The sequence below is a fragment of the Orycteropus afer genome, unplaced genomic scaffold, assembly GCF_000298275.1.
Source record: "Orycteropus afer afer isolate SDZICR_OR568_19922 unplaced genomic scaffold, OryAfe1.0 scaffold00196, whole genome shotgun sequence".
NCBI lineage: Eukaryota > Metazoa > Chordata > Mammalia > Tubulidentata > Orycteropodidae > Orycteropus > Orycteropus afer.
The window spans coordinates 3,373,744-3,386,321 of NW_006921783.1; the positions used below are offsets into that span (position 1 = coordinate 3,373,744).

General features: G+C 33.9%; 1 protein-coding gene across 1 annotated transcript in view; it reads right to left on the bottom strand.

The window, feature by feature from the left end:
• BCAS3 (BCAS3 microtubule associated cell migration factor) overlaps positions 1-12,578 on the bottom strand; it is a 727,666-nt gene that overhangs the window by 498,149 nt on the left and 216,939 nt on the right. Inside the window, exon 11 of the mRNA XM_042781927.1 lies at positions 5,802-5,972. Coding sequence (XP_042637861.1) covers positions 5,802-5,972 — 171 coding nt within the window. The remainder of the gene's footprint in view (positions 1-5,801; positions 5,973-12,578) is intronic.

Here is a 12,578-nt window from a genome sequence, read left to right on the forward strand (position 1 = left end):
ATTTACTTTGGATACTTCCATAGCTGGGCTGATTTCTGGGTTTTATCATCATGTGTGTTAATGGTCAGTTGTTGAAAAATGGGCAGAAAACATGAATAGACACTTCACCAAGGAGGATATTCAGGTAGTCAGCTAACACGTGAAAAGATGCTCACAATCATTGGCCATCAGAGAGATGTAAATCAAAACAATCAGGAGATACCGTCTCACCCCAGCACTGATGGCAAGGTTCAGTGAGAGAAAATAACAAATGCTGGTGGGGATGTGGAGAGATTGGGACTCTCATACACTGCTTGTGTGACTGTGAAGTGACACAACCACTGTGGAAAGCAATATGGTGATTCCTCAGAAAGTTGGAATTGGAGATACCATTTGACCCAGCAGTCCCATTACTAGGTATATATCCTACAGAGGTAAGAGCCAGGATAGGAACAGAGACATGCATGCTCATATATCCTACAGAGGTAAGAGCCAGGATAGGAACAGAGACATGCATGCTCATGTTCATCACAGCACTATTTACAATAGCAAAAAGATGGAAACAACCTACGTGCCCAACAGCAGAAGAGTGGATTACCAAACTATGGTACATACACATACTGGAATGCTATGCAGCACTGAAGAATAATGTAGAGTCTGCAGAACACTGCATAATATGGATGAACTTGGAGGACATTATGCTGAGTGAAATAAGTCAATTGCAGAAAGACAAATACAGTATTAGTTTGTTGTTGTGGAGTGGCAAGGAAAGGTTTATATATGGAGGGAAACTTTCTTTGTTGGTTTGCCAAGGGTGGGAGGGGAGAGGAGGAAACACTGCAAAAAAAAAAAAAATGCATGGACTCATGTCACTTTAGTTTTGTGTATTTCATTATACATAAATTATATTTCAATAAAATGCATTAAAAAAGTATATTATGAGCTTTTGCATTTCTCCTATTCTTATACGTGATAAATGGTATCTCAATATAGTTTTAATATACATTTTCCTTAAATGAGATGAGTCACTGGGAGGCACCATTTGTAAATCTTTTTTTCCTGTGATGTGTCTATTCCTGTCTTTTGCCCCTTGTTCTATTATTGATCTTACAAAATTCCCTTTTTCTCTTCTCTCCTTACAGAACCAGGCACTTTAGAAGGACCCTTTCCATTACATTATCACCTTGCCTAAACCATGAAACCATTAGTACCAGAGATATCCAAATACAAATTTCCTAAGACAAAATCTTTATTCACCACTTAATGAGGCAGGTTGAGCATCTAACTATGTATTAACAACTTTATTGTATTGAAGCAAAGTAAAGCAGTTTAACTGATACAAGATGGATAAAGTAGCCTTTATTGTCTGAACAAGATAGACAAAATTATTAAATTACTATGACTGATATTTGCTCTCATGGCAAGAATAAGCTCAAGGTTATATCCTCATTCTGAACACTTTTCCTTTAATTAGAAATTTCTCCACCTTGCTAACTAGTAGTCACTATCCATTATGACTTCAATTATATAAACCTGTAAAAGCAAATTATACCACTCAACTAATCCTAGTCAAGAAATGCTTTTAAATAAAACATGAAAGTAACACAGATAAAAATGGACACAAAGTCAATCAAATCCATTCTGCCTTAATGCAGTTACTAAACAATGATGCTGTCATCATAAAATCAAACTAATCAATTTAACATCAGAAGATGAAGAGTCAAATTTTATACACTACCACTGTAAACATGAAAATATCTTTGTTAAAGGCTCAATGGATTTAAACAGCAGAAGTCAATGTAGCAGCCTCAACTTTATGACCTGAGATATATGAGGAAAAGAAAAAAAACGTTACAGCTGAGGTCAAACATCAGTGGAAACAGCTAAGAGTGATAAATCTATGACATTAACCACTGCAATCCTACAAACAGCCTCATACTCCGACTGAACTATTAATCAGAGACAAAAATGTCTTCTTGACAAAAAACAGATTCACCTTAATAAAAGAAAGATGATCAGTATTATACTCTGAAGGAACCTTGGTGCTTAAAAATACTTCTAATTCTTTAAAAAATGTACAGAGTAACTCATCTTTCAGTGAAAATCAATTAATTTTCCGTTTTATATTGGATTTTTAAAATAAAATCATTTTTTCACAGAATATATAATAAATAGGAAAGAAAAGAGATCACAATTTCCAACCAATAACAGAATATATGTTTCATAATCAATAATATGAGATGCTAACTTTTAAAAACTAACATTTCTATGATTTATATTTCCTAGTAAACATCTTTCAAATGTTTCTAGTGTTCCCAATACATTATCACAGAAAAATGAACTGTTGCAATTTCACAATCTAATCCATTTACATATTCCTAAATTCACCGACTGAAAATTCCTTTTTAAAGTCAAAAAAAGTTAATGAAGAACAGGGATGAAAAACCAATCCACATTTGAAAACATAGATTCTTAAGCTTTGCTTTTAATTATTATAAATTTTTCTTAAAATATATTCCTTTACTTCAATGTAATGAAATAAATTAATATATGAGTGTCACCTCCTGATTTCACCAAAAATATTAAGAAGTTTCATTTCCTATTCTTAAATAACCACAAATCTCTGTCAACAAATGCTAGACCTTTAACAGATTCACTTACAGTCACTAAACTAGACAATGTTGATGAGGGTTATTACTTCACAGTAAATGTGGGTGGCCTTGTAGATGAATTAATTAAGAATCAAGAATCAAAGGTCAAAAGAAATTTTTTTTACTTTAACTCTCATAAAGTACTAATGGTTTATATATTTAATTCCTATTTAAAAAGAGCACATCTGTATGTGTCTATCCACTTTAAGCTATTCACTTCACCTAATTAACAGAACTAAAAGAAAAAAAAAAAATACATTACAGTGAACTGAAAACTTTGCTAGCACTTCATTAAAAAAGAGTTTTAAATAAGAATTCAGGCCTGTAACATATTTACTTACTCACAAAGAAAAGATGGGAGACTTTAAACAAAATATTCAGACTTTAAACAAAATATGACAGTCAAATGCAATAACCCAGAATTTCAGTTATACTCTTTTAATTGCAGTAAATCCACCCTTTCTTCAAGGGCCATCTGATCTTCTAGAGAAACTAACACATAGGAAACTGATAAATGTAAAGATGATTTAATCAAGATGTTGGCCCATATATACTGGAAGCAAATTTTCTCAAAAAAAAAAAAGAGTAATATTTAGCATTAATACTTTAGCACTCACATAGTTTCTAAGCATTATGATCTGAACACAGAATTAAATATGTTGTACTCTATAGAAAATGAAAATAATTTTTATTTCAGAAATGCTGCTTTACTCTTATTTACTATAGAAATTGGTATTAGATTATATTTTTTAAGAATAATCACAACATATTAGAATTTAAAAAGAAATACCTTCCCTTCAGAGATGTATTTTAAAAATCAACACCATGATACACATAATAATACTCATGTTCATGAGTGCAAAGTGGGAAACTCAGAACCCAATTTTATATACTTTTAAGCCAGGAAGGATTTAAATGCAAGCATAAAATGTTTTCTCATGCTTATAACCATCCCTCCTAAACATTTCTGAATACAGATTTTTAAAAATTACTTGTTTTACCTGTAGATACAGGATTTTATAATAAGCTGTTATCATGTATTCTGCTACCTAAGATTTCACGTATTTTTTACTTTTTATAAGAATATGAAAATTTTTATCTATAATAAATTTGGATATTATTCAGTAATTATCATTGCACTCCCAAATATATAAGATCCTGTTGATTCCTTTTATGAGCAGCCTCAGCCCTAAAGAGAAATTTTTAGTCTTTTGATTTCAGTTGTAAGAAACACCACCTCACACCATACATAAAAACTGACTCCAGATGGATCAAAGACTTAAATGTGAAACCTGAAACTATAAAGTTCCTCAAAGAAAATAGGGGCAAATTTAGGGGCCCTAATTTATGGCATAAACAGACTATCAAACATAACCCAAAATGCATAAACAGCAGAAGATAAACTAGATGAATGGAATCTTCTCAACATTAAATTTTTATGTGCATCTGAAGACTTCTCTGAAAGAGTCAAAAGAGAACCTACAGATTGGGAAAAAAAACATTTGGCAATGATATATCTGACAAGGGACTTAGCTCTAGAATTTATAGAAAACTCCAACACCTCAACAACAAAAAGACAAACAATCCAAAAATGGGCAGAAGATATGTATAGACACTTCACCAAGGAGTATATTCAGGTGGCCAACACAAACATGAAGAAATCACAATCACTAGCCATTAGAGAGATGCAAATCAAAACAACAATGAGATACCATCTGGCTCCAGCACTAATAGCAAAGTTCAACAAGACAGAAAATAACAAATGCTGATGAGGATGCAGAGAGATTGGGACTATCGTACACTGCTGGTGGGACTGTCACATGGTACAACCACTGTGGAAAGCAGTATGGCAATTCCTTGAAAATTTGGAATTAGAAATACCATTTGATCCATCAATCCCATTACTAGCTATATATCCTAAAGAAGTGAGAGCCAGGACAAGAACAGACATATGCACACCCAGAACGACAAATACTGGATAAATATTGTATCATATTAGTTCATTATTGCAAAAAGTCAAGGAAAGGTTTATACATGGAAGTAAACTTTCACTGTTGATTACCGGGGGGAGAGGAAAGGGGAGGGAAACACACTGCAAAAATAAAAAAAAGAATAATAATAAATAAAAGATTGACATGTAGTTCTTAAAAAAAAAAAACACTAAAATGAAGCAGTATTATAAAAAGAACAGTATAATGAGATATTTATTTATAAATAAGTTCCCGAAAAAGAGATCACAACAGAATTTTATCTTCAGGTTTGATATATCTATAAAGTTTGAAATAATAGGTTTTAAGATGTTAGTATTTGTTGAAAACATTTCTAATGTGAAATAATCTCAATTTCTGGGATTCCAAATTAATGCTCTCCCAGGCCAAGTGCATACTGGCTGATCTTGGTCCCAAATGATATTCTTAGTGTAGTAAATTATCTGGGTATGGCTTTTCTAGCCATACATGAGTCTTTGTAAACACCGTGGTGGAATCTGCCTTGAGCAACTGAGTAGATCCTGATTGTTAAAGTTATCCACCTGGAGTACTTCTGTTGGGAGCAGCACAAAGTAATTTTCTGGGAAGTTCTCTCTCTCTTAGGTGTATAGAATTCTGATGTTGGAATTGGTTAGTTTGGCCACTCTGCCAGGCTCAAAAGGAGCCCTCCTAGAGGCAGAAAGAGTCTCACTAACTGCTGACTGAGAAAGACATGCTGCTGAGTGAAATGCGCTCCTGAGAGACACGCACTTGCTGAGAGAGAAAAGCGAGAGACATACATTGCTAAGAGAGAGACACAAAAGACATGCGCTGCTGAGAGAGAGTGCTGGCTATTAAGTGAGACAGCTAGCTGCAAGAGACTGAGTGTATTCCTGAACTCGAATTGTAGTCGGTTACTTCCCTAATAAACCCCATAATCTGTGAGTTCTGTGTGGCCACTGCAGCAAATTATCAAACCCAGCAGAGAGGTGGTGGGTGCTGTAGGAGGAACAGCTGGTGTCAGGGTTGGTGAAAGGGCTGGAGGGGGCAGCATGTCTGGCCTCACAGAAATAGGCCTTAGGCTACTGATGACGATTCTGTCTTCCTCTTGTGGGGTTAGAGGAGGTCAGAAGATGCAGCCTCCTTGTCCCTTTGACACTTAGTCCTATCTTTCCACATTGCATGAACCAGAAACCCTTCTTACCTGGCCCTCTCCAACTGTTTCAGTGTCAATAACTGTGATGATGCCTGGGACCAAAGGACTCCGCCGCGAATTACTATGGATGGCAACATCATCTTCTGTCACACCAGAGGGCAGCGTGCCTGTCAGCTGGGTTACCACTTTCCCAACCATTGTCAGGCCAGTTTTCAATGTCTACAAAATGAAAGGCAAAATAAATGACCTCATGTTAGTATTTGACTTCTAAAGAGAAATACACATTCTATTAACTCTCACATTTAGCAGTGGCTTCTACTGAAGAGAATCTTCATAGAAATTCAGACTGACTTTTATTACAATCTTGAATTTTAGTTAGAAAATAAGTATTAGTTCCAGAATAAAGTCAAAGGTAAATAGAGTTTTGTTTCACATGAGGTTATAAAATTTTACATACAAAATTTTTTCCCTTCCCTTAACATATATAACTTAAAATAAGTGACATAGTGGCAGTATATAATGTACTGGTTCTTGAAATATTTCAAATCTAATTTTATATTTATATAAAATAGCACAAAATGATTGAAACATTGGTAGAATCTCTATGTATTCTTGCAAGTAAGTCTATAATGTGATACTATATAATAATGCTTGTCAAGATTTGGTATGTGTGAAATAGTCTCCGTTCAAGATACTCATTACTGTTGTTGTGGTTGTTATTTTTGTTATATGCCGTTGAGTCAGACCCGACTCATAGCGACCCCTCCTTGGGTTTCCGAGGCAGTATCACTACGGAAGTAAATTGCACCATCTTCCTTCCGAGGAGTGGCTGGTGGGTTTGAACCGCCAGCCTTCTGGTTAGCAGTCAAGTGCCTTAGGCACTACACTATCAGAGCTCCCCACTAATTACTAGACAAATAAATTATATATATAATCATAGAACATAAGCTAAGAGGATTCTTTTCTATCTCATAACAAAAATGTCAATACAATGCTTCTAATACCCCATTTCAATTAAAGACAACAGAAGATATTTTAGGAGCTCTGCTGGTGCAGTGGTTAACACATTTGACTGCTAACCAAAGGGTTGGCGGTTTGCCACACCTCAGGAGAAAGATAAGGCAGTCTGCTTCCATGAAGATGTACAGCCTTGGAAACCTTATGGGGTAGTTCCACTCTGTTCTAGAGGGTCGCTATGCATAGAATCAACTCACTAGCAGTGGGGTTTTGGTAAGACATTTTATTATATTTTAGTTCCCTGGCATTAAAAGCAAATAGATTACTCATGTGTGAATAATTTTTCTCTTAGTAAATTTCATTATGAGTTATTTTCAAATAAAATCTTTTTCGAAGTAAGCAGTTTTTTCATCTGAAAAGGGAGAAAGTTGAAAGATTAAAACTATGTAATCCATAGCTATTAAAGAACAGTCTCATCATTAGAGCAAAAGAAGACAGCCTAGGTTATGTGGCCACGTTAAAAAACATCATATACGTGCATCCAGAAAAAAGCATTTTTTCCCCCAATTCTCATAGTGTGAAAAAAAATTATTAAAATACTTCAAGCTTATCTTAAATAATGTTTATTATTATTAGAACCACATTTGAGACCTTTTTCGAGGGCACACAGTCTTCAAATTGTCCAAGATACAGGATATTTTAAACTATGTATGACAACAGTCATAGGAAACTAACCACAAATCTAAATAAAAATTCCCAGGAAAAAATTAGAACACCTTTCTTTTTTTCATAATCCCTGGTAATAAAGTAACCATTTATTCAGCTCATTAAAGTCTTATTCATAACATCATCCAATACTGAAAAAACAAAACAACAAACAACAAAAACCGATTAATGTATTTATCCTATCTTTAATATAAAGTACTTAAAGTAAAAAAATATATATATACATAAACCCCAAAATAAAGCATGGAAAGTGGTGCTAATATAATAGACTATAAGGTATTTAAATATAAGGTAACTCTTTTCTAAAATAACTGTGGGGGGAAAAATAACCTCAACTATATTCTGGCATATGCTATAGCTAAATTTTAAAATATAAGTTATTATATACATGGTATTTCAGATCTTAATTTGAAAGGGTTTTTTGTTTATTTGTTTAAGGCCCAAATTTTATTCAAGCAACATTTGGGCTAGAATTAAAATTATGTGACAATGTAAAGCTGGGTAACAGCATTTCCTAAGAAATTTTCCATTAGAACATCATATAACTGATACTAAAAATATATGAACGGTTTTACCATAATTATGTCCCAATGGAATCTTTACTGTGAACCAGGGACTAATCAAGGCTCTTAACATAGCTCTATAGATTTCTCCAGTTCTATAGAAGAGAAAATTGGGGCTAAAGAAGTTAAGTAAAATGGCAGCTCAAACAGCTAAGCAACGACAGAGCAAGAATTTAAAGTACGACTGTCTCTCTCTAGAGCCTGACTTTTAAGTCATTATCCTATATTGTCTTGTAATCTATTCCTGTTATTACTCATGATTTTACACATGAATACAGAACGTCGTTGCCCTGCCCCGATGAAGTAACTTGAGTTGGACAGCATCAGAGAAATCTACTGGAAGGCCAATTAATTGAAAACGAAATATCTAGTAGTCAATTATCTCAATTATTTTATAGATGTGTAAAACCAAACCTATTTGTTATTGAGTTGATTTTGACTCATAGTGACCCTATAAGACAGAGTAGACCTGCCTCATAGCTTTTCCAAGGCTGTAAATCTTAATGGAAGCAGACTGCTTCATCTTTCTCCTGTGGAGCAGTTGGAGGGTTCGAACCCGACTGGTTAGCAGCCGAGTACCTTACCCACTGTGTTACCACTGCTCCTTTTTAGATATAAGATGGAAGGAAAAAGAAAACTGAAAAACATTCTCATATATCCTATAAATGCTTAAATAAAATGACCAGCAAAGCTGTCTGCTGGATTGAAGCAAAAAGATCACATGCAGCAGACTGAAACCAAGAAAAAGCCACAGATCAATTGTAACTGTTTTGTTTAGTGCTAAAAACTCAAACTGCAGTGATTATAAAACACATTACCGTTCATCAATTAGCAGCCAAACGTTTGTTTCAATAATTCACAAGAAATGACTTACACAAAGTCTGTTAGGGTGTTGTCAGGAAAGCCTCTGAAGGACCAACAGAATCAGGCGCCACAGTGTATTGATGTCAAGAGCTGGCCAGGAAGCCTGATTAACCTCTGAGATGCCTCAGCTGATGTACTTATTCCATTAATGCTAATGGTGATGGCTCCCACTTAAACAGAGCTATCCCTTTATCAAAGGAATGCCTTTTCGTTTTAGTCTTTGGTTTCCTATCCTCCCTATTTGCCTCGAGCCTATTATTTCATGATTTATACCAACGAACAGGAATAAAACTAAAAGAACTAGAGCACGCAAAAAGCAGAAAGTAATGTACCAAAGCAAACTGTAATATAATAGGAAAGTTAATATAAGGATACTAGGGAAAAGCTCCACAAAAAGAAAGGAGGGCATAAAGTAGCATATTTCATAGTCAAAGCCTCATTTTACACAAAGAGTTCTTGATATTTCTTAGAAATAAAAATTATAACTATCAATGGGGTCAACTCATTTTGTGTTGAAATATCTAAATCCAGAAATTAGCAGTGAGCAAATCTATACATTCTAAAGTAAGTGGCAAGACAGTACTACTCCTAGATCATAGCTCATCAATATGGGACGTGAGGAAGGAGTGCTGGAAATTTTCTGTTAGTGAAGACATCTGTCTCTTTCAAGAATTTGTTTCAATGTTAGAATCAAACAGATCATAGGCACTAGCATTCATAAGTAATTTATACCTAATACTCACTTATCAACTATCTCGTTATCCAACATTTTACATTTATGACAATAGTTAAAAAAAAAAAAAAAAACTACTGTCCTACTATTTTGCAACAACATATATCTGGCAGTAAGAAACAGTGAGGTGCCAGACAAGAGTAACACTAGCTGTGATGGTTAAGGTTATGTGTTAATATGGCTGGGCCATGATTCGCAACGGTTTGGCAGTTAAGTAATGCTCAATTTTCATATAATGGTGATTTTTCACATAATCTGGTCTTTGGAATGTAACCATGTCAATAAGTGAGGAGTGAGTATATATGGGGTTATTTAACAGTTTTCACATTGTCATATTCACATCACAGTAATTTGTCATTCCAATTGATTTCATTAGTGTATATTTAAGGCCTATATCAATACCTGATGATATCCTCAAATACATATCTAAAAAAATGGTGAAGGCCAAGGAAAAAATTTAAATATAAAAGGATGATTTGTCCAGAAAGAGACTATAATTTAATTACCTAAATTAAATTCATTATATTCCCTATTGGCTAGAGTACTCACAAAACTAAACTATGGTTCTAAGAGAGCTGAGCATTAGAATATGACCTATAATTCAAATGAGCATGGAACCTATTCAATTCTTTTGCAGTCAGATTTGCCCAAGTGTCACTAGTCATCTTTAACCTTTCCCATGTCATATAAGTTGTCCTCCCTATCCATTAGTGATAATGGTGCTGCTCTCACAAAAGCTGTTAGTTGTCATTAAGAAGTTATCAAATAACAAGACAAAACAGAGGCATTTTTATCAAATCAATTTACCACACTGGAGTTAAAATACATTAAAGGAAGAATCAAATAAGACTGTTATGAGGGTGACTAGGAAACCCACACCAAGATTTTATAGGTTATCAAAGTAATATAATATGAAAAGTCAAAAAATTTCATGATTTAAATTTTTCCTTTATTACTAACAAAGAATTCATCATTTTTATATTTTTTATAAGGAAAGACAAATAAATTGTTTTTAATATCAAAGGGAAAAATCTAAAAGCATGAAGATTAATTTTAAATAACATTAGAAATCCAGAAAATTCTTAAATAGCACATACGACATGGCTTTATACATATTTTCCATATTAGGTCTCAAAAAATACCTTATTATCTAGAAATTATAGCAGTGATTACAGATAATAAGAAAATTTTCTTTCTATTAGTGACAGACTAGGTACAAACAATTTATAAACTAGAGAGAATATTGTTGTTTGTTTTTATTTTTTAAACTCTACTTGAAGATATTGATTATTTAATAAGATAGTAAAGAGTTACTGGGTCAAAAGAACAGGGGAATCCTGACAGGTTAGCTTGGGATTTAGGCCTAGAGGCACGTGCTGATTTGGAAAGGGTCTGCTAAAATACTAAGCCGTGCTTTTGACAGGGTTGAGGGAGTAGAAGGTTGTGTAATGCAGTCGAAAGTGTCAAGGGAGTCTACGTGATGACCTTACCTCAATGCTTTGGGTTGGGACATAACGGGATATATACTAGAAGTAAGAGAGAACTGCAATAAACAAGATTTCACACACATTACAGGTCTGCTTCATTTAAATAACCCTAACCCCTGAAATGGATTAAGATAATCCCAGATTGCGAGTGTCACAGAAATCTGGTGGAAGATAACATCCTAGGTAAAGAGCCCTGGTAGAGTAATGGCCAAATGCTCAGCTGTAAACCAGAGGTTGGCAGGTTGGATCTACCTAGCAGCTCCTTGGGAGAAAGAACTGGCTATCTACCCTATGAATATGAGAGTCTAGAAAACCCTTTAGGGCAGTTCTACTCCTGTCACATGGGGTACTTATGAGTGAAGACTGACTTGATGGCACCTAACAATTAACAAGAGTAGCCTAATGACAAAAAACAATTTTCGAAATAAAATTTCTGACACATAATCAAAAATTACAAGGCAAACAAGGAATCAAGATTTCAGAATGAGATCCAGAAGAAACAACACACAACAAAAACAGATCCAAAGGGGCCAGATGATGGAGTTACCAGAAATAGATTTTAACATGATCATGCTTACTATGCTTGATAATTTCAGAAAAATGGAATTGCAGAGCACTGGGAATTATCTCTACTTAGTAAAAGATTTTACAATGAATACAAGTTGGATTTTCTCTAATACCTTATGAGATAAACTGAGATGATCACATAATTTTTCTCCTTTATTCTGTTAATGTGGCAAATTATAATCAGTGACAAATGAGATTTACAGTGCTTGCAAGTTTTGGTATCAAAGTGGTCTAGCATCATAAAATAAGATTATGTATAATCACTTTTCCTAATCTCTGGAAGAGTCTTTGTAATATCGCCATTTTTAGTCTTAAACGTCTGACAGAATTCTAGAGGTCTCTACCCCTGAAGATATCTTTGTAAGTTTGTATGTTCATTTGTTTTTTAAAGTTAAATTTATACTTTAAAAAAACATGAATTTTAAGTATACAATAAAATTAATTTTCTCAAGTGAACATGCTAATGTAATAGTATAAGGAGTTCTTTGGAGTTCTTTCTGGGCATGTATGTTTTTAAAATTTAGATAAGAATAAAGACATTTTTAGACTAAAATAAGGCTTATTTAATAAGCTATAAGTTTTACAACTGATTATGTAACAGTAACAAAAAGAATATACTTAAAATTGTACTATTTAATTAGAGAAATCACTTTTAGTTATTATGTAAAATTGGAACTGTTGTATACTTCAGAAAGTTAATATAAATCAAAGTACGTAGTAACTAATATACCTCACTAGGAGAAACTATTCATTTGAAAAGGTGGGGAAATTACCTCAACCTTCCAATCTTTTCTATATAAAATATTCACACCTTAGAAGTCAAAGGAGCTCGGGCAGCATAGTGGGTAAGGCATCTGACAGCTACCAGAAGGTTGGTGGTTCAAACAGAAGAATGGATAACCAAGCTATGATACATATACACAATGGA